Genomic DNA, 27473 nt, shown 5'->3' on the forward strand with positions numbered 1-27473 from the left:
GAATGGAATGTTTGTCTGCTGCATATTTGACTGTGATATGTGGTTGTCTCACCTAGCTATCTTAAATGCACTAACTGTGCGTCTCTGGATAAGTGCATCTGCTAAATGACTAAAATGTCAAATGTAAATGTTTTACATACACATCTCATATTAATAATGAATTGAATTATTATTTTAAACCATTTTTAAATATTGATGTCTCAAATGTATAATTTGTACATTTCTTTATAAAAAAATAAGCAGGCCAGGCTTATTGTCAAGAAGTGGTGGCAGGGCCCTTTTGCATTTCACCTGAATCCCTGTGCGTGTGATACTTTGAGACACCAAGGCTGACATCCTCCCCCTTTTAATCACTGTCCACAGTGTGCAAAATGAATGTGTGACTCACAATACTTGTAGTGGGCAGGATTGGTGCAGAAACTATTTTTACAATGTCGATGAGAAAGGCAGCAAATAGTTTACCTGATGAGACCACCCAATGAGGGTTGTTTAATTGAAAAGTTGAGCTCTGATATTACATACACAAACAAAAGAACAACCACAAAATCCTGATTTACCCCCTCTTTATACTTATGGAGGTGATAGATTAACCTACTGACAGTTTAGAATTACATTTAATAACCTTTTCACTCAGGATATAGAAGCTTATCAAAAAAACTATTTCCAGTGGCCCAAAACAATTCTTTACACATCTTTAGCTACTAGCTTTTAAATAACAACGGAACCTTGCATTCTTTCTCATTTCAAAATTCTGTAATTTTATCATATTTTAATGTATAAAATGTCTAGTCATGGGTCTGCAGACTCAGCATTTCTAAGATTAGGCTAAATCACGCCGTTCTGTCTCCTGGCCTAGAATTACAACAAGACCCTGTATAGCAGATAATATTTCCACAGCTGTAGCAGAAAAAGGAGTGTTGCAAAGAAAACTGAATTTTGTTCCCATGAAGTCTGATTTTCCTATTCATGTGTAACTGTAGGCCTGCGTCCGACTGGTTTGGTAGTTTTGGCATAATCTCGCGCAGAATTCCGGTCCGTCAAACTGCTTGGCTAATGACTGTTTAATAAACCATTTTGAATACAGAGAGGTCCTTATACCTGACCAGTCGGATGAAACAAACTACTTTTTTTTTTATTGGACACCCTACAAAATGTGTCACAGCTATGGTTTCATCAGACATGTATAGTGAGTAAAATCATGTTTGCTGTGTAAAATAGTTTTTTGAATATGTATATATATATTTTACAATAATGGTCTGAGACACAAGAAATCTACCCTACCTACAAACGTTGATGTGGCTATTGCATAGGCTATAGGCGCATCGCCCCTACTATAATATCACTGAAATAGCCTAAAGCCGAATTGCATTGATGTCATCTCACATCTGCGCAAATTGAGTTATCCAAATTATATTTCGACAAACATCGTTACAAGAACACCCTTCATTTTTATTTTGAGCAACCTGCATATATAGTCACACCGCATTCAAACCAATTCATATTTAGTCCTATATGTTCAGAGAGATTACCTGTTTATTAACCGAATAGAATATGAAAACGTTGCAATGAATTGTTTGTTGTTCATGGTGTTAAGCCTAGACTATGATGCCGCCAGCCAGTCATTCATTGGCAAACTCCTGCGCAAAGCGTGAAAGTCGTCACACTCTGAAAAGCGAAGATACACTTGATTTAGTACGCTAAACAGGCAGTTTTCCCGTTTGAAACCATCCACTAATGCGAAGTGAAGTCCACCGAGAGCGCTGGGTGAGCAAAATCAACTGCGCTCAACGCGACCACGATTCTACATTTCTGTGTACATGTCAATATATATAATCCTCACTAATGTTGTGCAAACACCCTAGGTCATGTGAATGTGTCAAATTAAACGGTCAAAAACACATAAACCCAGAAACCACTGCCGACGTTGCTTTCTGTCGAGCGCACACCTTGTAGAAGTTGTAGACTGGAACACATGGCAAGGCCAGCGCACCTCGGCTGAGAGGAGACGTGCGGCAGGAAGTGACGTTTCCTCTAGTACAACTCGAGTTTTTCCCCCATCCATAAAGAGCATGCTCAAGGTTGCTTGCACCAGTGGAAGGAAAAAAAAAGATATAGTGAACGTTCAGAGAAACCTCGTGTCGAGGGAGCATACAATACCAGACGATTGGCACAATCGAAGAGCGGTAAGGGTGTGATTATATTCTTATCATAATACAAATGTAGCTTTTAAAAGCAGAAATAGTCTAACAATACAATGGGTTGACTAACATGAATGGCCATGGTGACAGTAATGTTAACGTAAAGCGTCATATTATTGGCGTCCTTCATTTTAGAGATCATATGGATATATTACACTATATGTAACCAAATATGTTTTACTGTCAATATTGCTAGCATGTTATAATGACTTCTTTTTTTATTTATTTACCTATCGCTTTATGTAGGCAGTTGTCAATGGTTGATTGGATCATGATTGTAGCTCTGTGTGTTATTGAAATCTAGGCTACAATGACTCTCATCAGTTAATTCCTTTACATTTCACATTTCACACATCGTTAAATCATTAGATGAAGGCGTCTTCTGTACGGGGGAGTTTTGTTAAGAATGCTCGGTCTGAATATTAAGCATCGCTTGCAGTATGGGTTTGGAAACACACGCACCTTATCCTTCATATTACCTAGAAATAATTTTCAAAAAGCAAAAGGTTAAATTGACATACACCTTTTTATAGGGTTGGTGTTCCCACATCTTCCGGTATCTTTCACATTTCCAGCACAAAGCGTGTATTTACGGGACGGTGACCACCTGTGTTAATGATCTAACGTGTTTTCAACACCTGCGTGAAACAGAAGGCCGCCAGAAACGTGTTGTTTCTCAAAAATACTATCTGCTGCAACTGTGATACGCCCGTCTTAAAACGTGTACAGTAAGTGTATATTTTTTGCATGTGTGAAATGATGTTAACGTGATATTAAAGTAAAGGGCTTTGTTTCTATATCCGTATAGCATCACGTTTTTAGACGGAGTATTTGGTTGTTTTGGCTGCCAGAGCAAGTCTACCTCATGGAAAATAACATAAGGTCGTTGGACTATAAGGAGTAATCGTAGGCTCGATAAGAGTACATGTTGGTTTTCTGTATGGTTCGGTTGGTCATGTTGAGTAGAGTGCTCTGTAGCCCAGGCTACTCTCAGCACATGGTAAGTAGCCTCTTCATGAGCTATACACACACTCTGTTAACCTGGACTCATAGCTACCTAGATATATCGTAGTAAAGTTAACCTCGAGTAGGCTTCTTAAATGGTATTGAAGTTAGTAACGTTAGCATTTAAAAAATAAAAAAAAATATCTCGTAATGATATTTCATCTGCATGGGTAAACCTTCGCGCCCCACAGTCTAATATCCTATTCTCTATCAGCAAGATCGTGTGAAACAGACATTGTGTTATATAATCGATTTATTCCTGGTCATAGAAGCTAAAAGGCCCTGTTAAGCTATAGTCTACTGTAAGTTACCTGGCTATCTAAACAAATCGAGCTTTTCAACGCTTGTGTGCGTGTAAAGTCCAACAAAATTCTTAATGATCTCAACGCAAAACATGTCGAGCAATTCTTTTGCATTGAAATAGGCTATGAATGAACTAACCTCCGGTTTGCAAATGACTACACAAGGCCATTGTGTGCAGAACATTTGACCTCATTTCAATTTGAAGCCATAAGGTAGGCTACATTGAAGCTGAAACTGTATCAGGGGAACTTGACAAGCTCCAGTAGCCTACAGCGCATGCCTGACCTTGACAAGTCTCCGTCGCCCCCGGGCGTCCCTATCCTGTAATGGCCTTGCTGATTTCTCCAATGTCCAAACAATGGTATTGTTATTCATAACCTTTCACACACATGGCTTTGCAACCTAACTATGCTGTGTGTGTCAGTCCAGTTATATTCTAGAAGTCTCTACTTTGTAAGTAATATCCTTATTCATCCAGGTCGTTTCTTGATCTCCATGTAGAAAATCCCCACAATATTCTAATTGACAACAGACCCCCAGTGTGTCTGATGTTCACCTCACGGCTGTGGTTGAATGGGTGGCAGGTAGCTTAGTGGTTAAGGACGTTGGACCAGTAACAGATTGGTTTCATGTTTCAAATCCCTAGGTGAAAAAATATGTTGCTGTGTCCTTGAGCAAGGTGCTTAACCCTTATTGCTCCTGTAAGTTGCTCTGGATAAGAACATCTGCAAAATGACGTAAATGTGTCGTGTTGACAGTATTGGTTAGCCTTTTTCATATTCTACACAGTAATCTCAGACTGAATATGTAATGTGTATGACTCAGTCAGACCCAGCCATTTTGGAGATACCTCTGTATGGCTCTGTAGCCTGTTCTCCTGGCTCGTTCTCATTAACAACTGGGAACTTTTCCCCAATGTGACTCTCACATGATCGGCTACTGCACAATGAAGCAGAAGATATGACCCCACACCCCACCTCCCTTCTCACTCCCTATAACAAGGATTAGTGGGCAACAATCCAGATGTCAGCAGCTTATAGAACCAGGATTGGCCATGTTCGGTTTGATGAATGAAGCTTTTATGTAATTGTTGTGTGGGTTTGGGCTAGAATTCTGGCCTCTGGCGCTCCAAGCTTGCTCTTTTTGTGTTCATAGCAGGTCTGTTTCTTGGGCAAAAGATGGAGTTAAAAGCACTAGTCTATACTTGGTAGGAACTGGTTGAATGAATGACATCTGTCATCAGAGTGAAAAATATTTTAATTTCCCTGAATCTACCAAAGTTTGCAGTTGTCACACCTTTTACATTCAGAACCTGATTTTTCTTTTTTTTAAATTTAGATTCCTTTTCAGAACTGAAATAGTTTCAGGAATCTTTTCTTGCTCCTCTTCACTTCAACACGTGCTGTCCATTCTGACTAAAGGGTTCCTATATAACCATTGTGATGAGTCGAATAACCTTTTGTTATAGGTCTGCCTATGTGAGTGGTCGAATAGCTTTAGCCAAGGGCAATGATATAGGCTAGGATCTGTTACTTTGGTTAAGTTACATATTCAACCATTCTAATCCTGTTGTGTTCATTCACAACATGTTGCTAGTTCTTGAGACTAAAATAACTTCCCATGGCTGTTTGCAGTCAACTCGCAGCCTACGGAGTCAGTCCCCTATATCTGCATTTGTCATGATATTATTGAAGAAATGAATGGTTATGACATAAGTTATAGCATGTTTACCACACTGTATCGTCAGCTTTATGGATAAATGCTGTTCCATAGAAATGCATTGTGGTCAACCCGTGGGCTAGCTACAGTAGAAGGCCTTAACTCAGTCACACTCGTAAAGCTGGGATAAATGGCTGCGTTTGAAGTCACTCATTCCCCCCCGTCTTAAATTCACGGCAGCGGTGGTGTCGTAACGTTAGATATGGCCCCACATTTTACTCCTGGGCTATTTATGAACTTAAGGTTACCCGGGTTCTTCTGGGAGAGGTGTTGGAAAGCACTACCGAGAGTGTCTGCATGACAATGGAAAAGAGAAGAGCTATTAGGCTGTTAGAAAAAGTGGGTGAAGATGTGTCTGTTTCTCAAGGAAGAACGTGATACGCAAGGCTTATTGCTTTAGCCTTGAATTGATGTAACCACGGTCCCCCCGGGCCCAGTGTAGCGGTACGTCTGGGAACCAAGGGTGAATTCACGGTTCCCATGGTGATAGCACATGCTTTATCTGTCTGACACACTTTGAAGGCTTTGCAGGTAGAGGCCTACACTCTAGAACAGAGATGGGGGGGGGGGGGACTCCAGTCCTCAGGGGCTCGAGAGGTTTCGCACTCTCTCCTCATCCCTAGCAAACACAGCTGATTTTAAACTAATCGCTCCAGAGCTGCGCAGTGGTCTAAGGCACTGCGTCTCAGTGCTTGAGGCGTCACTACAGACACCCTGGTTCGAATCCAGGCTGTATCACAACCGGGCAGGTGATTTGGGAGTCATAATTGTCCCAGCGTCATCTGTGTTTGGCCGGTATAGGCCGTCACTGTAAATAAGAATATGTTCTTTAACTAACTTGCCTAGTTGAATAAATATAATGTGCATTCTAAACTCAAGATCACGGTTAGTTGATTATTGGAGTCAGTGTTCAGGCAGTGGTCAACAGCTGGCAGATGCTGTGTGGTTAAGGCTACCTACGTGATGTGATCCTTAGGAATTATTAGTCAAACAGCAGCCAAGCATCGATCATCATGTCACCAGAATAAGACCCTTGATATTTATTGGAAAGGAGCATCAAGCTCATCATCGTGTACTTTCACCACCCTGTGAAGTTCTTCATTATTTATTTAATCTGTAGCCTAATAAACTGCATGCTTTCCTGAGTTGTAGTTGGGAGGACCACACAACATAATCACGTGACTCCAGGTTTACATCGATATAATGGTTATTATATCAATATTTGTGCGTAAAGGGGTTTCCACCGCCATTTCTCGCATTATTAGTTTGACTGACACACAAATATCCCACCTTGGCTAGCGTATTTATTTATTTTATGTCGACATTTGGAAAGTTTACCGGCAAATTTGTTTCCATCAGGCCTGTTGTGACCTTTTTTTTATTCATCCAACATGTACTTTACTGGCATAAAAAGGTTGGATGGAAACCTGGTTGGTGTATGTGACTGTTTGTAGTCACACATCATCTCTTATCTGTAGGTCTTGCAGAACTGGTTAAGTTTTTAGCCCTACCAAGGCTGGGTATGTTTGGCATGTAGGCTAAAAGCTTTGAGATGGCTAACCTTTCAGACGGTGTGATTTTAATGAGAGGACCACTTAACCAACAGTCTTTTCTCAACATATGCCACTGCAAGCAGAGGTTGAAATTACAGCCTACATTTTGATATGTGGTTATGAAGTTTGCTAGTTTACAAAAGGACCGGTCATAATAATAAATAAAAACGAGATGTAGAAAAAGGACACAGCTAGACAGGGCAACTGACATGAAGTACACAGCTGACACTACAAGGAATAGTGCTACAGTATCTCCTCTGTTTCTGTGACCTTTACTGTAGTCTTGCTAAGTCAGCCTTTACTAGCCGTAGCCAAAATATGCTGAGGAAGACACGGCTAGGCCATGCCAGACCAACTTAGCCTAACTGAAATTAGCCTATATCTGCTAACCTAATGTAGTGTTAAGATCATAGGCCTATGTTTAGTTAGGCTAGGCTTGGAGGTTGCTAAGTAGGGCAGGCCTGTCTCCTGGCATTTGCCCACGGTTCTGCTGTCACGCCATGTCCTCTCTGGAATCTCACCCCATTGGGGCTGAACATGTCGCAAGAGGTCATTCAGGGCTCATTGTCCGGACAGCCGCCACTGTTCTGCCCGGTTAGCCTTACTACAGTAATCACTGTGGCAACTCTCTACTGAGGTGACTTTACAAAAACAAGGACTGTCTGTTGCTGATTCATTCAGGCCCTAACACAATCCTAGAATTGATTAGTCTTTTTAAGAGAGCTGTTTAGGTGGTTGAAATACATCAGGACTGGGAGGAACGGTTGACGAGCAGTTATTTAGAGTAGCCGTGTCCCGCGTGGCTCAGTTGGTAGAACATGGTGATTGCCACACCAGGTGTGTGGGTTCCATTCCCATTGGGCAACAGTGTGAAAAGGGATGTAAATGTATGCATTCACTAACTGTAAGTTGCTGTGGATAAGAGCATCTACTAAATGAGTTAAATGTAAATGAGGGCTCAGCTCACTCTCCTCAGTTTTTTTGTGATTGGTTCAGGAGCATTGAGATAATATTGATGCTTGGTGTGATGGGAAAAGAGGTGAATGAGGTTCATTAGGTAGGTTCATGCTGATTGGGAATACAGTTAGCTAGGCATTTGGTAAGACCGTAGACATGTGGATGGTTTGAAAGGTAAGAACACCTTTTTGTTTTAGTATCTAGGCCTAGGTCCTCCCTTGTCAGAGATGCATTGTTTTGAATAAGGGAAACATGGGTTGTGAATTACTTGTCTTTCTCAGTAAAGGAGAAGTATTATGAGGAATTGCTATCATGATTGTGGTAACTCTGGTCGAAACAGCTCTTAGGAGGGTTCAATAAACTTGACATAGCATGTTGGCTGGATGCTCTGTTTCCTTTCCCGAATACCGTGAAGTGGTTTACTTATTTAACCGTCCATTTCAGTTGGGTTTTGACATGTTATCTATGCACTTTGTTCTTTATTCAGAGCACTAACTTAGTCAGGCTGCCCTATTGTCAAATATAGATGAGGTGGTTGTATTCATAGGTTAAAAAATAAATAAATGAGATGGTGATCGTGATATATCATTTTTAACTGAATAATGAATGTCCTATCTAGTGGCCTCAAGTTGATAACCTCTCAGTGATGTAGGCCATCACAGCTGTGGCAATGATTAGAAGCGCTTTCGATTTCTTTGCCCATTATTTTCAATGACAATTTGTTTTTACAATGAATTTATTTAATTTGGATTCAGTTGCTATATTAATTTGAGCCATTAGGCCGAGTTGTATATCACCCTAAGCAAAGCAAATCTTGTGGGACTTTGTCGCCACCTACTGCTCTAAACTGAATACTACATGGTAACTTCAATTGGACAAAATAATGGATTATTTTATCAATTAATTTACTCAAATTACAACAATTTACAATTAGGCCAGCATAAAATTAACGTTACCAGTAGTGTACAGTACAAGATCACTTATAGCCTGTACAGGCAAATAAGCAATGGGGTCTGCAATAATGACTTAATAACAGCACATTATTGAAAATGTTTAACATGGCCTATTCCTTATTCAGAACAATTGTTCATCATGGGTGCTACTTGACAGCCAGGAAATGGTATGGTGGTCTCGTGTTTCTGGTCTCAGGACTACATTCAGAGACAATGCTTTCTTTGGCGCATCCATAAAATCAAGCCACGTGGGAAGTTTGTTTTTGTAATCATGTTATTTTCTTCCCCCCTCGACTTCACGTGGAGCCAGTGTGATTATGTGGCCAGTTCACGCCCTCAACAGTGCTCTTTTGTGCCTGGGAACAGAGCAATCCTTCAGGGCAACACCGTAGGAAGCCTGGTGGATGTTTAGAGAAGATGTGGGACTTTTTTCTTTGGTTTCTCCCCACTAGCCAGAAAGAAACTGTTCATGAATACACAAATAAGAAGTGAGAACCTGGGGCTTTGGGACGTGTAGTATTTTCTTTCCCCAAAACCCTGTATTTCTATTCTAGCATGGATCCTGTTCCACACTCAAATGTTTTTTTTTGTTCCCTCTAGACTTCTGAGAAGCTACCATGGACCACGCAAGGTCGACAATATCCAAAATTGTAAGTACTAGGCCTACTCTTTAAAGAAATTACCCTAGCATTTATTAAATGATTGTCTCATTATCCTGTCTAAAAATGGTTGCAAATCAAAAGCATTCCTCTTTTGAATGCATTTTTTTTTTTAAACGGTTGCTTTTAGTTTCAGTTGACTGATACCTGCACCACAATTTCCTCATGTTAGTAAAATGGGCACATGTCTCTCGACTCTGCAAATTGGTCTCTTGACTCTAAAGTGATTCAGTGATTCCCGAAGCAAAGGTATAGTGCTGCTACCTCGCATTCCAACCAAGGTGCATGAATAAAGGAGCCAATTGGAAATGTGAAGAATGGTGCTAACTTCACAATCTATTGGAGGTCAATTGACATTATACCCTGATGAAGGCTACAAGCCAAAAAAACGTTGGTTTTATTAAGGCAATGAAACAAACGTTTTTCTTCAGTCATTATGCCATCCGTTTCAGTAAGCTGGTCTAGAGGAAGTAGTACGTTATGTTTTATACTGATTTGACTCCAGTAAAATTGAAACTCAATAGCTACTGTTTACACAGGCAGCCCAATTCAGATCTTTTGCCTGATTTTTAATTTGCACACACTGTATTGACTGTACTTTAGTTTATCCCATGTGTAACTCACTGGATGTAGTATATCACAGTGCCATCTGTTTTGTTACCAAAGTCCCATATACTACCCACCACTGCGACCTGTATGCTCTCGTTTGTTGCTTCATATTTGTTGCCAAACCCACTGGTTATCTATAAGTCTTTGCTAGGTAAAGCCCCGCCTTATCTCAGCTCACTGGTCTCTATAGCAACATCCACCCGTAGCACGCGCTCCAGCAGGTATATTTCACTGGTCATCCCCAAAGCCAATACTTCCTTTGGCTGCCTTTCCTTCCAGTTCTCTGCTGCCAATGACGGGAATGAATTGCAAAAATCACTGAAGTTGGAGACTTATATCTCCCTCACTAACTTTAAGCGTCAGTTGTCAGAGCAGCTTACCAATCGCTGCAGCTGTACACAGCCCATCTGTAAATAGCCCATCCAATATACCTACCTCATCCCCATATGTTTTTGTTTTTCTTCTCTTTTGCACACCAGTATTTCTAATTGCACATCCTCATCTGTACATATATCACTCTTGTAAATTGTAATTACTTCGCCACTATTGGCCTATTTATTGCCTTACCTCCTTACTTCATTTGCACACACTGTATACAGATTTTTCTATTGTGTTATTGACAGTACGTTTGTTTATCCCATGTGTAACTCCTGTTTGTGTCGAACTGCTTTCCTTTATCTTGGCCAGGTCACAGTTGTAAATGAGAACTTGTTCTCAACTAGCCTACCTGGTTAAATAAAGGTGATAAATATATATCAGAATTAGGCTGCCTGAGTAAACGGTAAACACAGCCAATGTGTTAAGTGGCACACATTATGCAAATTAGTTTCAACAACCCCTGACAAGTTGCTGTATGGACATATATGTACTATATTACTGCACTATAGTATAACTTCACATAGTGCCAGCCTAGTAGTACTATACACTAGGGCTGGGAATTGCCAGGGACTGGACGATATGATATTATCACGATACTTAGGTGCTGATTCAATATCCATTGCGATTCTATATGTATTGCGATTCGATACTGTGATATTATTGCGATTCGATTTTTTCCAAACATATTGCTCACCATATCGCTGCAGAGGGACATGGAATTTTTTGTTTTTGTTTTGATCAGTCATGGAAATAAAAGTGCTGAAAACAAATTGGCTCACTATTTAAGAAGATGGGGAAGGAAAAATACTGGAGTTTTTGTTGCAGGTACAGATGACGAAGTCAAATAATATCCCGATTAATTTTTGTATTTAAAAAAAAATATTTTTTTTTTTAGGGCTGTCAAACAATTAAAATAATCAATCGCATTACATTCGGTAGTTAATCTCGATTTTAATCACACTTTTTATTTGCTCAAATTTGGTGCCAAATAAAGATTTGTTCCATTAAAAGAATATATCTGTATATAGGCATGTAGGGAGTGAAACGCCAAGGTATTCTGTATAAGAATGTTTTCAATGTTAAAAATGTCCTCATTTTGGCAGAATAAATCACATGGCATGTGATGATTTTAACAGCTCTCCTTCCTTCATCAATCTCTGCTTCCACACAGTTCAATGGAGAGCCTCGCTCATACACACGCTTCAACCTGACACAGAACATGGAGGGCGAGAACAGCCAAGTGGAGATGAAGCTGTCGTCCGACATGGACGAGGAGGTGGGGGGCAATGGCGTGGGGGAGGACCTCAACCATGCCAAGGAACCCTATGTGGTACACAAGCCTGCCGGGCGCACGCCCAAGAACGTCTGCTTCATGGTGGCCACCGTACTCCTCATCTTCATCATCAGTAAGAACAGACATTTTAAAAATGGACAATTGCATGCTGGCGCCTCAGTCACTATTAGTGACGTATTGGTCATATGCTGTATCAGTAAAAGTCACACGCTCAGTATTAAAGGATATGTTGAAGGATGGTTGGTTTCTTCACTCTGAAACTAGTCTGTGGGCCAGGAGAAACTGTAATTCATGTTTCGGGTTTCTTTAAAAGCCACTATGAAATTCTGCTAACTTTAGCCACAGATGGCTAAAACTCAGTGGAAGTGATAGGGGCGACTTCTACTGTCATGATTTATGGATGAAACACTGTTTAGATAAACTGATGACCAGTTTAAGGGCCGGTTCTCAAGACAAAGATTAAGCCTAGTCTTGGACCAAAAAATAATAATTCTCCATCGAAAGATCTTTTAATTTAAATGTTTTTATTTATTTTTTGTCTGGGGGGGGAAAACCGGCCCGTCTGGGGGGGGGGGAAACCGGCTATACAAAAACATCTGCCCGGATGGTTTTGGATAGCTGCTGCTGACAGTGGTTTCAGTGGTTATTTTATCATTTACTCAATTCCCCTTTTTGCTGTTTCTCTCTCTCTCTCAGGCTATCTGATTGGCTACCTGTCCCACCGGAAGACAGAGTTGGCTCCTCCCAGCTGCTCTAGGTCCACCTTTGAAGAATCCATTACCGAGGATTCCGTTAAGATGGAGGCGGACCCTCTCATGGACTGGAAGGACGTGAAGAGCCTGCTGGATCAGAAGATGACTGCCTCTAGCATCGAGAGTGCCTTCAGGTGACTGCACTAGTAGCCCAGTGGGGTCAACATTTTTAAAGGGTTACTTCAGGATTTTGGCAATGAAGCCTTTATCTACCTCCCCAGAGTCAGATGAATTTGTGGATACCACTTTAAAAAAAAAAAAAATTATTATTCATGAGCTCATCAGACTCTGGGGAAGTAGATAAAGCGATTCATTGCAAAAATCCCAAAGTATCCCTTTTTAAGCTTGTCTGCTCTCATTTTTCAACTGTATATTGGAAATGGCACTACAATGTTATACTACTACCAATTGTATTATGTTGTGACAGTATGGCAGACGCATACGAAGCCTGAACAGATTCTACCCCCAAGCCATAAGGCTGTTAAATAGTCGGGATAGCCATTGGTTAACTATCTGCGTTGACCCTTTTTGCACTAACTCTTTTGTCTCCTCATATAAGCTGCCATTACTGTTTATCTATCCTGTTGCCTGGTCACTTTATCCCTTCCTATATGTACATATCTACCTCATTACCTAGTACCCCTGCACATCCACTCTGTACTGGTACCCTGTGTATATAGCCAAGTTATCGTTATTCATTGTGTATTCTTTGTTATTATTTTTCTTTCTTTCTTTCTACATTGTTGGGAAGGGCCCGTAAATAAGCATTTCACTGTTAGTTTATATCTGTTGTTTACAAAGCATGTGACCAATAACATTTGAAGTCTTAATAATTGTCTGCATAATGTTTGGCACATCATTGGGATAAAGGAAGTATATTTATATTTCTCTTCCTCTCTGTCTGTCACTCTCTCAGTGAGTTTGCTAGTAAAAGCCATCAGGCAGGCTCTGCTGGAGACATGGCGCTGGCCAACAAGGTGCTGGGAAGGTTCAAAGAGTATGGCATGGACACGTGGACTGACGGGCACTTTGTCAAGCTTGTGGATCCCCCTGCCTCTGGCTCCAACATGGTGACCTTCAAAGGGTCTGACCTTGGAGAACTGAGGGGCTATCTGGCCTACAGCAAAACTGGAACAGCAAAGGTAATCATTGAAAAAAATCCAGTGTTTTTGTTTATTTTGTAATTTTTTTTTTTTACACATTGAAATGAACACATTTGGAGCATTTCAGTTGATTTCAAGCTTGACAATAGCTGATACTCTGTAATAAAATAATTGACATAACAATGTATACTATAAAATATTACATGACAATTATCACATTAGTCATTCAGTTTATTTTCAAGCACTTAGCACAATTGCTAACTACACTTTGCATACCCCTAGTATTCTTCCATAATAGGACCTCCATATTTATGAATAAATTATTGCAGAGTAATTTGAGCTCAAGACCGGTTTCAATTTCTATTTTTGTTTTTCACAGGGCGCAGTACTTCACGGCAACTACGGCCAGATGGACGACCTGGGGAAACTGCAGGATAAGAACATTGCCTTGGACGGGAGGGTCCTTCTGGTCAGATCTGGGAAAATAAGCTTTGCTGAGAAGGTGAGGGAATTGCACAAGAAGAAACAAAAACAAAAAAAAACATACTTCCTTGAGATATTTCATAAGCATACTGCAGAATTTTTAATAAGGTCTTTGATCTCTTCATTTGAAGGTTTAGTGTCAGTATGATGAGTCTAGTTTGTATTGGTAAATCTATTGGAGCCTATATGGACTTGATTGAATAACACAAGGGGACGTGTCATTGCTAAGCGTAAAAGAGTTCTGTTCTCGTGCTTTTCCCCGCCATGCTCCCTCCTTTCTTCATTGCATAGGTGGCCAATGCAGCCAAGCTGAATGCCTCTGCTGTTCTCATCTACCCTGATGGCGACAGACGGCTCGGAGGGTCCACTCAGCTCTTTGGCCATGTGAGTGAGGCGGACATTTTCTCTATGAAATGTACATGTAGACAGACTTATATGATTTGCATTCCCAGCCATAACTGAAGTCAACTGGACACACATATTGTTGGGTATATCTGCAGTAGCTACTACTTATGGGCTCCAGAGTGGCGCAGTGGTCTAAGGAGCACTGCATCTCAGTGCTAGAGGCGTCACTACAGACACCCTGGTTCAAATACAGGCTGTATCGCAACCGGCCGTGATTGGGAGTCCCATAGGGCGGCCCACAATTGGCCCAGCGTCGTCCGGGTTTGGCCAGTGTAGGCCGTCATTGTAAATAAGAATTTGTTCTTAACTGACTTGCCTAGTTAAATGAAAACAAAAATTACATTTAAGGTTACATTTAAAGATGCAGTAGTGTATTGTGTACCTCTCGTTGCTTCATCTTATTCAGCTCCACTTTGTACCCTGATGACACCCTCACTATATTCTACCCAAGGCAGTCCACCTTCTCGTTCTAGCCCTGCACCAACACACCTGGGGTGTATTCACTAGGAACCAAAACGTGAAGGAACCTACTTGAATTTGTTCAACAGAAATTAGTTTTTGTTGCAAAACGCAACTGTTTGGACTAATGATTACACCCCAGATTGAACTTATCAAAGGTTTGGCAATAAGCTGAATTGGCTATGTTAGTGCAGGGCCAAATCAAAACACAAAGGTCAGGGCTCACCCTGTCGTGTGTCTCTGTTTCTCCATATCCAGGTCCATCTTGGCTCTGGCGACCCTTACACCCCCGGGTTCCCCTCCTTCAACCATACCCAGTTTCCCCCTGTCCAGTCCTCAGGCCTCCCCAGCATCCAGGCCCAGACCATCACAGTCAACATGGCTGCCACTATCATGAAGTAGGTTTCTATCAACTGATCGTTGTGTAGTAGAAGTTGGGCCTTACACACAGATCTAGGAACAGCATACCATTCCTATCCTAACCATGACCATTTTTTAAGGGTTAAAACGCAAAACTGACCTTAGATCAGTGCCTAACATTTTCCCACCAAATCTTTGTCTGGAAACTCAGGGGGATGGAAGGGACAAGCGCCCCTACAGGTTGGGTAGGGGTAGGAAGACTGGGAGATGATAAAGATATGGTCACGGTGGAGGTCAACAACGTCCTGTCTGAGAAGTTTATCAACAACGTGTTTGGAGTCATCAAAGGCTTTGTGGACCCAGGTATGGTTGACCTATGACCCTGTGGAAAGAAACATGAGTCCCTAGTATTGTATAGTTCTTAGGTAATTTGGGGTCAGTTTCATTTCAAATGTAGTCAAGTCAGTAGATTTAATTGAAATTCAATGTGTGAATTGATGCATAGTCCAGATCTGAAAGAATGAACCATTTTCATTTCATGAGCATAATTTCCATTAATGTCTCTACAATAAGGGAAATTAAATGGGATCGACCCCAATTTGAGAGGCTAACTGCTATCTATGAGAGGCTATATAATAGATCAACTGTCTTAATCCTTTACACCCTTTAAATATGCTATGTCTCTGCCTTCCTTGCTGTAGATCGTTTTGTGGTTATGGGTGCTCAGAGGGATGCCTGGGGTCCAGGCTTCGCCAGCTCCACAGTGGGTACCAGTGTGTTGGTGGAGTTGGCCCGCGCCATCTCAGACATGGTGAAAAATGGTGGGTGATGATAGATGCCAGACCATATAAATGCCATAGAATAGACAATGGTTACAGGTCTCTATTCTACTGTACTGCTTTGGGTTTTCAATCGGCAGGTAGCCTAGCGCTTAAGAGCGTTGGACCAGTAACCAAAAGGTCACTGGTTCGAATCCCCACAGCGACTAGGTGAAAAATCTTGTTTGTGCCCTTGAGCCAAGCACCTTTTTTTAAGTCGCTCTGGATAAAAACGTCTGCTAAATGACTAAAATGTAAATGTACGTTTATAGACAGAATGGATATACAGTGTAGGTCTCTACTGTAGTTTCTCGAGCTTTCAATCAATTCTCTCGTGTTCATGTAGTGTCTGGGGTTAATTCTAATGTATTCAACAAATCTCAAGGAGCATTGTTGTCAATCAAGTCATATTTTAAGTGACCATGGGGTTCTGTTCACATAAACTGAGCACGTTACTGGAGAAGACTTATAGATTTAAAAAGGGGCATATAGATAAACCTAGTTACAATCACCATTTATTTACCAAGTACATTTACATGTACCAGGAATTTGACATGGTGAAGTGGTGCTGACATCGTCTTACAATAAATACAGACAGAAGAATGTACACACACACACACACACACACACACACACACACGTGCCTTAAGAAAGTATTCAGACCCCTTGACTTTTTCCCCACATTTTGTTACAACCTTATTCTAAAATAGAAATAAAAATCCTCAGCAGTTGACACACAATACCCCATAATGACAAAGCGAAAACAGGTTGTTAGAAATGTTTGCTAATTTATAATAAATTAAAAACACAAATACCTGATTTACATAAGTATTCAGACCCTTTGCTATGAGACTTGAAATTGAGCTCAGGTGCATCCTGTTTCCATTGATCATCCTTGTGATGTTTTCTACAACTTCATTGGAGTCCACCTGTGGTAAATTCAATTGATTGGACATGATTTGGAAAGTGACACACCTGTCAATGTAAGTTCCCACAGTCGAAGGAGTTGTCCATAGAGCTCCAAGAAAGGATTGTGTCGAGGCACAGATATAGAGAATGGTACCAACAAATGTCTGCAGCATTTGAAGGTCCCCAAGAACACATTGGCCTCATCATTCTTAAATGGAAGAAGTTTGGAAACACCAAGACTCTTCCTAGAGCTGGCTGCCTGGCCAAACTGAGCAACCGGGGGAGAAAGACCTTGGTCAGGGAGGTGACCAAGAACCTGAGGGTCACTCTGACAAAGCTCCAGAGTTGCTCTGTGGAGATAGGAGAACCTTCCAGAAGGACAACCAGCTATGCAGCACTCCACCAATCAGGCCTTTAGGGTAGAAGGAAGCTACTCCTCAGTAAAAGACACATGACAGCCTGCTTGGAGTTACCTAAAGACTCTGACCAGAAACATTCTCTGGTCTGATGAAACCAGGATTCAACTATTTGGCCTGAATGCCAAGCATCACGTCTGGAGGAATCCTGGCACCATCCCTACGGTGATGCGTGGTGGTGGCAGCATCATGCTGTGGGGGTGTTATTCAGTGGCAGGGACTGAGAGACTAGTCAGGATTGAGGCAAAGAACAGAGATTCTTGATGAAAACCTGCTCCAGAGGGCTCAGGACCTCAGACTGGGGTGAAGGTTCACCTTCCAACAGGACACCGAACCTATGCACACAGCCAAGACAACGCAGGAGTGGCTTTGGGACAAGTCTCTGAATATCCTTGAGTGGCCCAGCCAGAGCCCGGACTTGAACCTGATCGAATATCTCTGGAGAGACCTGAAAATAGCTGTGCAGCAACACTCCCCATCCAACCTGACAGAGCTTGAGAGGATCTGCAGAGAAAAATGGGACCCCCCCCCCCCCAAATACAGGTGTGCCAAGCTCGTAGCGTCATACCCAAGAAGACTCGAGGCTGTAATTGCTGAAAAAGGTGCTTCAACAAAGTACTGAGTAAAGGGTCTGAATACTTACGTGAATTATTATGTGTGTGTGTGTGTGTGTGTGTGTGTATATTTTTTTTAAATAAGCAAAAAAAAATATATTTTACCTGTTTTTGCTTTGTCATTATTGGGTATTGTGTGTAGACTGAGGGGGGGGAAACGATATAACCCATTTTAGAATAAGGCTGTAACATAACAAAATGTGGAAAAATTCAAGGAATCTGAATTCTTTCCGAATGCACTGTATTCTACATGCATGACTTACAGTACAGATATAGTGGGGGGAAAATGGAAAGATTACACAATACAAAATAAAAATATCCCCATAGCCTGTAAGGAGGCAACCAACCCTGAATGATGACGATAATGATGTTCGTTCTCATGATTCCTTTATTTTTATTTTTTTTCTTATTTTTTTCTCCCTCTGACAGATGGCTTCAAGCCCAGGAGGAGCATTGTTTTTGCCAGCTGGAGTGCTGGAGAGTATGGGAGTGTTGGCGCCACCGAGTGGTTGGAGGTAAGAACGCAAGATAAGAATGCAAACCTTAGAACAACTTTTTTTTTTTTTTTTTACTTGTCTCAACCAATGATTTCTATACAGTGCCTTCAGAAAGTATTCACACACCTTTACTTTTCCCACATTGTGTTACAGCCTGAATTTAAAATGTATTATATTGGGATTTGTTGTCACAGGCCTACACACAATACTCCATAATGTCAAAGTGGAATTAGGGTTTAGATTATTGTTTTACAAATTAATAAAAAATGAAAAGCTGAAATGTTAAGTATTCAATCCCTTTGTTATGGCAAGCCTAAATAAGTTCAGGGGTAAAACATGTTTTTTTACAACAAGGCACATATTAAGTTGCAATAGTGTTTAAGATGATTTTTTAAAATGACTACCTCATCTCTGTAACTCACACATACGATCTGTAAGGTCCCTCAGTCGAGCAGTGAATTTCAAACACAGGAAAGGAAGCCTGTACATAAAGATATTAATCCTTTTTGCAACAAGGCAGTAAAGTAATACTGCAAAAAATACTTTTTGTCCTGATTACAAAGTGTTATGTTTGGGGCAAATCTAATACAAGACATTACTGAGTAACACTTCATATTTTCAAGCATGGTGGTGGCTGCATCATGCTATGGGTATGCTTGTAATCGTTAAGGACTGGGGAGTTTTTCAGGATAAAAATAAATAAATGTAATGGCGCTTAACACAGGCAAAATCCTAGAGGAAAATCTGATTGTCTGCTTTCCACCAGACACTGAGATGAATTCACATTTCAGCAGGACAATAGCCTAAAACACAAGGCCAAATCTACACTGGAGTTGCTTACCTTGAAGACAGTGAATGTTCCTGAGTGGCCTAGTTACATTTCTGACTTAAATCAACTTGAAAATCTATGGCAAGACTTTGAAAATGGTTGTCTAGCAATGATCAACTAATTTGACAGAGCTTGAAGAACTTTGAAAAGAATAGTGGGCAAATATTGTACAATCCAGGTGTACAAAGCTCTTAGACTTAACCAGAAAGACTCACAGCTGTAAACACTGCCAAAGGGGATTCAAACATGTATTGACTCAAGGGTGCGACTACTTATGTAAATAAGATGTATAAACAAAGCAAAGAAAGAAATGTCCTCTCACTGTCAACTGCGTTTATTTTCAGCAAACTTAACATGTGTAAATATTTTTATGAACATAAGATTCAACAACTGAGATGAACAAGTTCCACAGAAATTGAATAGTGTGTCCCTGAACAAAGGGGGGGTCAAAAAAATCAAAAGTAACAGTCAGTATCTGGTGTGGCCACCAGCTGCATTAAGTACTGCAGTGCATCTCCTCATGGACTGCACCAGATTTGCCAGTTCTTGCTGTGAGATGTTACCCCACTCTTCCACCAAGGCACCTGCAAGTTCCTGGACATTTCTGGGGGGATTGGCATTACCCTCACCCTCCGATCCAACAGGTCCCAGACGTGCTCAAAGGGATTGAGATCCGGGCTCTTCGCTGGCCATGGCAGAACACTGACATTCCCGTCTTGCAGGAAATCACGCACAGAACGAGCAGTATGGCTGGTGGCATTGTCATGCTGGAGGGTCATGTCAGGATGAGCCTGCAGGAAGGGTACCACATGAGGGAGGAGGATGTCTTCCCTGTAACGCACAGCATTGAGATGGCCTGCAATGATGACAAGCTCAGTCCGATGACGCTGTCACACACCGCTTCAGACCATGACGGACCACCTCCAAATCGATCCCGCTCCAGAGTACAGGCCTCGGTGTAAAGCTCATTTCGTCGACGATAAACGCGAATCCGAACATCACCCCTGGTGAGACAAAACCGCAACTCGTCAGTGAGGAACACTTTGCCAGTCCTGTCTGGTTCAGCGATGGTGGGTTTGTGCCCATAGGTGACGTTGTTGCTGGTGATATCTGGTGAGGACCTGCCTTACAACAGGCCTGCAAGCCCTTAGTCCAGCCTCTCTCAGCCTATTGTGGACAGTCTGAGCACTGATGGAGGGATTGTGCATTCCTGGTGTAACACGGGCAGTTGTAGCTGCCTTCCTGTACCGGTCCTGTGCAGGTGTTACATGTGGTCTGCCACTGCGAGGAGGATCAGCTGTCTGTCCTGTCTCCCTGTAGCGCTGTCTTAGTCTCACAGTACGGACATTACAATTTATTGCCCTGGCCACAGCTGCAGTCCTCATGCCTCCTTGCAGCATGCCTAAGGCACGTTGACGCAGATGAGCAGAGACCCTGGGCATCTTTCTTTTGGTGTTTTTCAGAGCCAGTAAAAAGGCCTCTTTAGCGTCCTAAGTTTTCATAACTGTGACCTTAATTGCCTACCGTCTGTAAGCTGTTAGTGTCTTAACGACCGTTCCACAGGTGCATGTTCATTAATTGTTTATGGTTCATTGAACAAGCATGGGAAACAGTGTTTAAACCCTTTACAATGAAGATCTATGAAGTTGTTTGAATTTTTTTCTAATTATCTTTGAAAGACCGGGTCCTGAAAAAGGGACGTTTCTTTTTTTGCGGAGTTTATATATACTTTTCATTTTCAATTTGTCATTATGGGGTATTGTGTGTAGATGGGTGAGGAAAAATATTTAATAGATGTTCAATTCAGGCTGTAACACAAAGTGGAATAAGTCCAAGGGGTGTGAGTACTTTCTGAAGGCACTGTATATACTAGCTGACTGACGCCACCATCTTGGCACTCCCCCACATTGTAAAAAAATATATGTATATTTCGAAAGTTATAGAAAATAATTTATCATAATGTACATGTTTATTGTAGTAGACACCATAATGCATTTTAAATTTATATGTGAGGTATGTTTAAAAATAAAAATACTTTTAGAAAGTTCTAGGGCTCTATTTTTCAGCTGGTGTTAAGCCGGTGCAATTGTCAAACGCACGCTAGTTTTCAACTTTTACCTGTTTTAAAGCCGGCCTTCTATTTTCAAACCCCAGTGCCAGGATTGGTAATTGTACCTGTCTCTTATGAGCTCACTGGTGCTGAGGTGGGAGGAGTGGCAATATCTGAGGTGTGTTCTTAAAAACGTGCGCCAATTTCAGTTTGCAATGTTGGGGATATTTACGACCAACCGAAAGCTGGTTTTAGCGGTAATACCGTTATGGATTTTGACGCACAGCCTATCAAGCTGTGGTGCAATGACCAATGCATTCGCTAAAATATTATAGATTTCTTAAAAAAATATTTCTTAAAGGGTTTGAATCGTAATAACGCTTTGAGATAAATCGTAATCTCCAAAGCGTTATTAAAAGATCAAGTTTAGAACAGCAAGACAGTGAGCGGACATCCCTTTTATCCGTGTAGGCTATTACATTATTTTAGCCAGCTTCTGTTATTATTTTGGATGTGCGTACAAACCGTACCCTAACGAAAGCTGGATCAACAGCCATTGTCTGGTGTTTTTTTACATTTTATTTTTTTTATCCTGCAGCCAAGTAGCCTATCCATAAGAGGTTTCTAGATGGTCTACCTGCAGTGCATAATCCATTTGGCTTGTATCCATCCCCCCCCCCCCCATTTACAAAGAGCGCCTCTTGTCCAGCTACGAAAGACAAGCTCCTCCAAACAGGCTATTCAAATGTTTAAGTCCTATAACGTCATATCAACGGTAGGCTAAAACACCTGCTTATTGATAACGTGCCTCACACCTACAATACAGTTTACGGAAGCCTAGTATTTTATTTTTTATCTGAGGAGAAGTGGGTAAAGGCTTATACTCGTTGAAGCCAATTACAACAATGTTGACTACACTCAACTTCTTTTTAAAAATTATTTTTTTTACTATTTAAACTGTAGTATCAATCCACAATGGACTAGGACACGAATATTCTGTGCTCCCAGCTGAATTGCACTTGATAATGCAGACTGGCAATAACCTACAGAACTGGAGACCAAGAAATGTAGTATTAAGCCATGGAACGCCGTGAATGGCCAAACCCTCGTCGCACCTACAACTTATTTATTCATCAAAACCCAGCCCTTTCGCGCCACCGCTAGCTATTGCGCTCATAATAACGGCTGTGAAAATAACTAAAATATTTTGGATTGACCTATAGCGCTACCGTCAGTGCGTTAGTTAAAATAGTAATGTTAATGTTCCTACTACAACAACAAATACTTAAATTCATGTCATTTTCTCAAACATTTAATTGAAATGCTGTAGAACTCCATTTATTCCCATAGAAACTGCTCCTTCTGGGGAATGCAAAAATGGCTGACCGATGGCTTCAAAGCCTCTCATTGGCCAATACGTGGGCATCAGTAATCCAGGGTTTATATACATAATTGGTCTCAACTCGTTTCTGTTTTCAGGGTTATTTGTCGTCTCTGAACATGAAAGCCTTCTCTTACATCAACCTGGATGGAGTTGTATCAGGCATGTATAGTGTATTTGATTTCTGTACACAGAATGCATTGTGTTTGGTTTGTGCCAATGACAGGTCACAGTTGCAAAGGTTATACATGAAACCCTATAGTAATAAGGTGAGAGTTTCCTCTTGAATTGTGCAATGTCTCTCTCTCCCAGGTTTCCCAACATTCAAAGCCTCGGCCAGCCCTTTGATGTACACACTCATCCAGAGAACGCTACGGGAGGTTAGATTACGTAGCAGCAGATCATCTGACAGGATTTCTCTCTCGTTTCATTATGAAGCTGTGTCCTTGAGATGTTTTGAAACCTGTGCTGTTCTTCTCCTCAGGTGAACACTCTCAGTGACTTCGGTACACTCTACTCTGCAGTCCCCGGGTCTAACTGGGAAGCAGCAGTGTAAGTGGGACTTGGTGACATTTGGGAAGATCATAACAGTGTGGCTCAAAGTGTCAAGTATTTATTCTAAAGCAGATCCCACATGAAGTTAATTTAATCGCTTATAGAATTAGGGGACATTTTCACCACCATATTTGTATGATTGTGTAGTAATGTTTTGTGTTTTAAAAAAAAAATGTTTTAACAGCATGGAGCCTCTGAGGCTAAATGATCCCGCTTATCCCTTCATCACCTTCTCCGGCATCCCATCCGTCTCATTCCGTTTCACCACAGAGGTCAGTTTGTGAAAAGTGCCTTTACAATGCCTACACAATGGTCTCAGCAGTACACCACAATACACATAAAGTCATTTGCAGACCGTGGTACGGAACCGGACCCACAACAGGGTCAATACGGGCCAGGACCCTGGTATTATATAAACTGACAAATGTGTTGAATTGCAGGTCATTAACTTTAAAACAGCAACATTTTCAGTCTGTCAACAACAGGGGTGTGAACAGTTTACATGGGTTGCGAGGTGGTGGGGGGGGGGGAGTGTTACTACTCTGATAAGACAATATCCAGCCGGACCTTTTGCTATCTAGGAAATTTGTGTAACCAGACCTTCTCAAATAGTACTTGAGTACCCCTGTTACAGAAGGTCCTCCTCAGACCTGGAGAATCAGGTCCTGTCCTCTGCTCCAAGGTGGCCCCCGGGAACCACACAATTAGGTCCTTGATCCCATTCCTGTCAGATTCCACTGTTCGTTCGATCAGGATTTGCATAAAAAATGATCTAAAAATGTCTGTAATATGACCGATAACTCTCTTTCTATGACAACACCAACACAATAACAAATGTTATTGCTACCTGTCGTTTTTTTATGAACCCAGTTTTCCCCAAAATTGAGTAATGCCAGTCATTGTTTAGCATTCGGTTTCTACCTGTAATTGTTGACATTCTTTACCCTTTGACCACCATGTGTCTCAGGGTGCGGAATACCCATACCTCGGGACACTGGATGATACACGCGACAAGCTGTATGGCGCCACGTCCAACCAGGTAGCCAAGCTGGCGGTGTCAGCAGGGCAGTTCGCTGGGAAAATGGCCCTGCGGCTGGTCCACGACCACCTGCTGCACCTGGATGTAGAGAAATACATCCGCCAGATCCGCACCCACGTGTTCGCCATTAACTCCAAGATCCAAAAAGTGCAGAGTGTAAGTCGAGTCCGATCTGCTTAATTTCAGCGCAGTGCAGAGTTGCTCAGCTAGTGGGAAAGGACATGTTCACTGTCTGGTAATGTGAACATGGCAGAATTATGATTTTAAGTTTAGTCTCTCTGTCGTCTTGTTTTCCTGTCCATGTCTACCCGTCTAGGATTTTGTTTTGTGCATTGTTTAATCTGTCTCAAATTGACCTCCATTTGAGCCCGGTGCTTGTTTTGTCTATGTTCTCATTTCTCCTTTGATCTTTTGTTATCTCCAGATGCAGCCCCAGATGTTGCCTAAGTCGCTGTCTGTCCACTGGCTGATATCTGCGACGGGCTCCTACAGCCGAGCCGCCAGCAGGCTGTCCAATGAAATCGATAATAGTAACCTGGAGGACGTAGCGATGTGCCGTAACATCAACGACCGCATCATGAGTGTGCGTGCATGTCCCTTCAAGTGTTCTGGTCCTTTGAGATTATTTTGTTGTTGGAATTGGACTGCGTACGGCAGGGTTAAGGTTACAGTGCCTTCATGGGGTGTGAACACTTTCTGACTTTTTCCCACATTTTGTTACAAAGTGGGATTAAAATGGATTTGTCATTTTTTGACAACGACCTACACAAAAAATACTCTGCCAAAGTGAACAAAAAAATTCCAAAATGTGTCATATTAATGAAAAATAAAACACTATTATAGATATGTATAATTTGTACCTAATTAGTGATTTTCAAACTTTGCCATGAAATGAGCAGCAGCAGTACAGAACCATCGCTAGACTGGCACATTAGACTGCACATTCCTCACTCGCCAGATGCGCAACTAAATGAGTTTGTTTTCTTCTACTTAAAAAAAAACGTTTTCTGTGATTTAAGCATTGAAATGGACTCAGAACATCAAATTTAGTTGTTTCTCTTTTCAACAATTGTAATTTTAAGTGTGAAAAAATAAAAACATAACTTGGGAAAATATAAAACAAAATTTTGGGAGGGCCCACCTTAGTTCTTTATTAACAATTATTTCACCAGGTTTATTGAAAGAACCAGTGCACTACTGTATCTTGTACACTAAGGACCTGGGGAAGAGTTGCAGAGGAGAAAAGCTAAAAGAAAAGTCTGTTTTCCATTTTTTAATTTTTTTTTTATAGTCGCTCTCATGCTAGAAAAGGTTGTAGACCCCTGCTGTAACACAACAAAAATGTGGGGGAAAAATCAAGGGGTGTGAATACTTTCTGAAGGCACTGTAGATGTCATGTACATGGGGATGGGCTCCATTTCAATTCCAGTCAATTCAGAAGGAAACCTGATTACACATTTTTTTTTAAAAGCACTCTAGAAAATGTCAATTGAAATTTGTGTACTTCCTGAATTGACTGGAACTGAAATGGAATTGACCAACCCTGATGTACACATGATCCTTTTGAAAGCAAACTCGGTGTTGCTGGGCTGCAGTGGCTGCAGGCCAAAAGTATGAATTTTGAAAAATGATGACACCAATAGGGAGACTGGCTTACAGCCTGATATAAAAAAAAATAATAATAAGTGCCTCCACACATGGTTCATCCAAAAAGTTTTGGGACACTGTAAAGTCCATGGAGAATAAGAGTACCTCCTCCCAGCTGCCCACTGCACTGAGACTAGGAAACACTGTCACCACTGACAAATCCACGATAATTTAATTTCAATAAGCATTTCTCTACGGCTGGCCATGCTTTCCACCTGGCTACCCCAACCCCCACAGCAACTGGCCCAAGCCCCCCCGCTTCTCCTTCACCCAAATCCAGACAGCTGATGTTCTGAAAGAGTGGCAAAATCTGGATTCTCTACAAATCAGCTGGGCTAGACAATCTGGACCCTCTCTTCCTAAAATTATCCCTCGCCATTGTTGCAACTCCTATTACTAGTCTGTTCAACCTCTCTTTCGTATTGTCTGAGATTCCTAAAGATTAGAAAGCGGACGCGGTCATCCCCCTCTTCAAAGGGGGAGACACTCTAGACCCAAACTGTTATAGACCTATATCCGCCCTGCCTTTCTAAAGTCTTTGAAAGCCAAGTGAACAAACAGATCACCGACCATTTCGAATCCCACCGTACCTTCTCCACTATGCAATCTGGTTTCCGAGCTGGTCACGGGTGCACCTCAGCCACGCCCAAGGTACTAAACGATATCATAACCGCCATCGATAAGAGACAGTACTGTGCAGCTGTCTTCATCGACCTGGCCAAGGCTTTCGACTCTGTCAATCACCGTATTCTTATCGGCAGACTCAACAGCCTTGGTTTCTCTAATGACTGCCTCGCCTGGTTCACCAACTACTTCTCTGATAGAGTTCAGTGTGCCAAATCAGAGGGCCTGTTGTCCGGACCTCTGGCAGTCTCTATGGGGGTGCCAGAGGGTTCAATTCTCAGGCCGACTCTTCTCTGTATACATCAATGATGTTGCTCTTGCTGCTGGTGATTCTTTGATCCACCTCTACGCAGAAGACACCATTCTGTATACATCTGGCCCTTCTTTGGACACTGTTAACAAACCTTCAAATGAGCTTCAACGTCATACAACACTCCTTCCGTGGCCTCCAACTGCTTTTAAATGCTAGTAAAATGAAATGTGTGCTCTTCAACCGATCGCTGCCCGCACCTGCCCGCCCGACTAGCATCACTACTCTGGACGGTTCTGACAACTCTAAATACCTAGGTGTCTGGTTAGACTGTAAACTCTCCTTCCAGACACATTAAGCATCTCCAATCCAAGTTAAATCTAGAATCGGCTTCCTATTTCGCAACAGTCTCCTTCACTCATGCTGCCAAACATACCCTCGTAAAACTGACCATCCTACCGATCCTTGACTTCGACGTCATTTACAAAATAGCCTCCAACACTACTCAGCAAACTGGATGTAGTCTATCACAGTGCCATCTGTTTTGTTACCAAAGCCCCATAATCTACCCACCACTGCGACCTGTATGCTCTCGTTGGCTGGTCCTCACTACATATTTGTTGCCAAACCCACTGGCACCAGGTCATCTAAGTC

General features: G+C 41.7%; 1 protein-coding gene across 1 annotated transcript in view; it reads left to right on the forward strand.

The window, feature by feature from the left end:
• The first annotated feature begins 1897 nt into the window (after window positions 1-1897).
• Window positions 1898-27473, forward strand: part of tfr1a (transferrin receptor 1a) — a 31962-nt gene continuing 6386 nt past the window's right edge. The window contains exons 1-17 of the mRNA XM_014188394.2: window positions 1898-2183; window positions 9289-9338; window positions 11506-11740; window positions 12325-12514; window positions 13297-13522; window positions 13863-13985; window positions 14258-14350; window positions 15089-15228; window positions 15402-15553; window positions 15892-16011; window positions 18377-18462; window positions 22803-22866; window positions 23017-23084; window positions 23189-23256; window positions 23444-23531; window positions 24227-24454; window positions 24723-24881. Of these exons, the coding sequence (XP_014043869.2) occupies window positions 9306-9338; window positions 11506-11740; window positions 12325-12514; window positions 13297-13522; window positions 13863-13985; window positions 14258-14350; window positions 15089-15228; window positions 15402-15553; window positions 15892-16011; window positions 18377-18462; window positions 22803-22866; window positions 23017-23084; window positions 23189-23256; window positions 23444-23531; window positions 24227-24454; window positions 24723-24881 (2073 nt within the window). The 5' untranslated portion in view covers window positions 1898-2183; window positions 9289-9305. The remainder of the gene's footprint in view (window positions 2184-9288; window positions 9339-11505; window positions 11741-12324; window positions 12515-13296; window positions 13523-13862; window positions 13986-14257; window positions 14351-15088; window positions 15229-15401; window positions 15554-15891; window positions 16012-18376; window positions 18463-22802; window positions 22867-23016; window positions 23085-23188; window positions 23257-23443; window positions 23532-24226; window positions 24455-24722; window positions 24882-27473) is intronic.

The sequence above is a fragment of the Salmo salar genome, chromosome ssa03, assembly GCF_905237065.1.
Source record: "Salmo salar chromosome ssa03, Ssal_v3.1, whole genome shotgun sequence".
Taxonomy (NCBI): domain Eukaryota; kingdom Metazoa; phylum Chordata; class Actinopteri; order Salmoniformes; family Salmonidae; genus Salmo; species Salmo salar.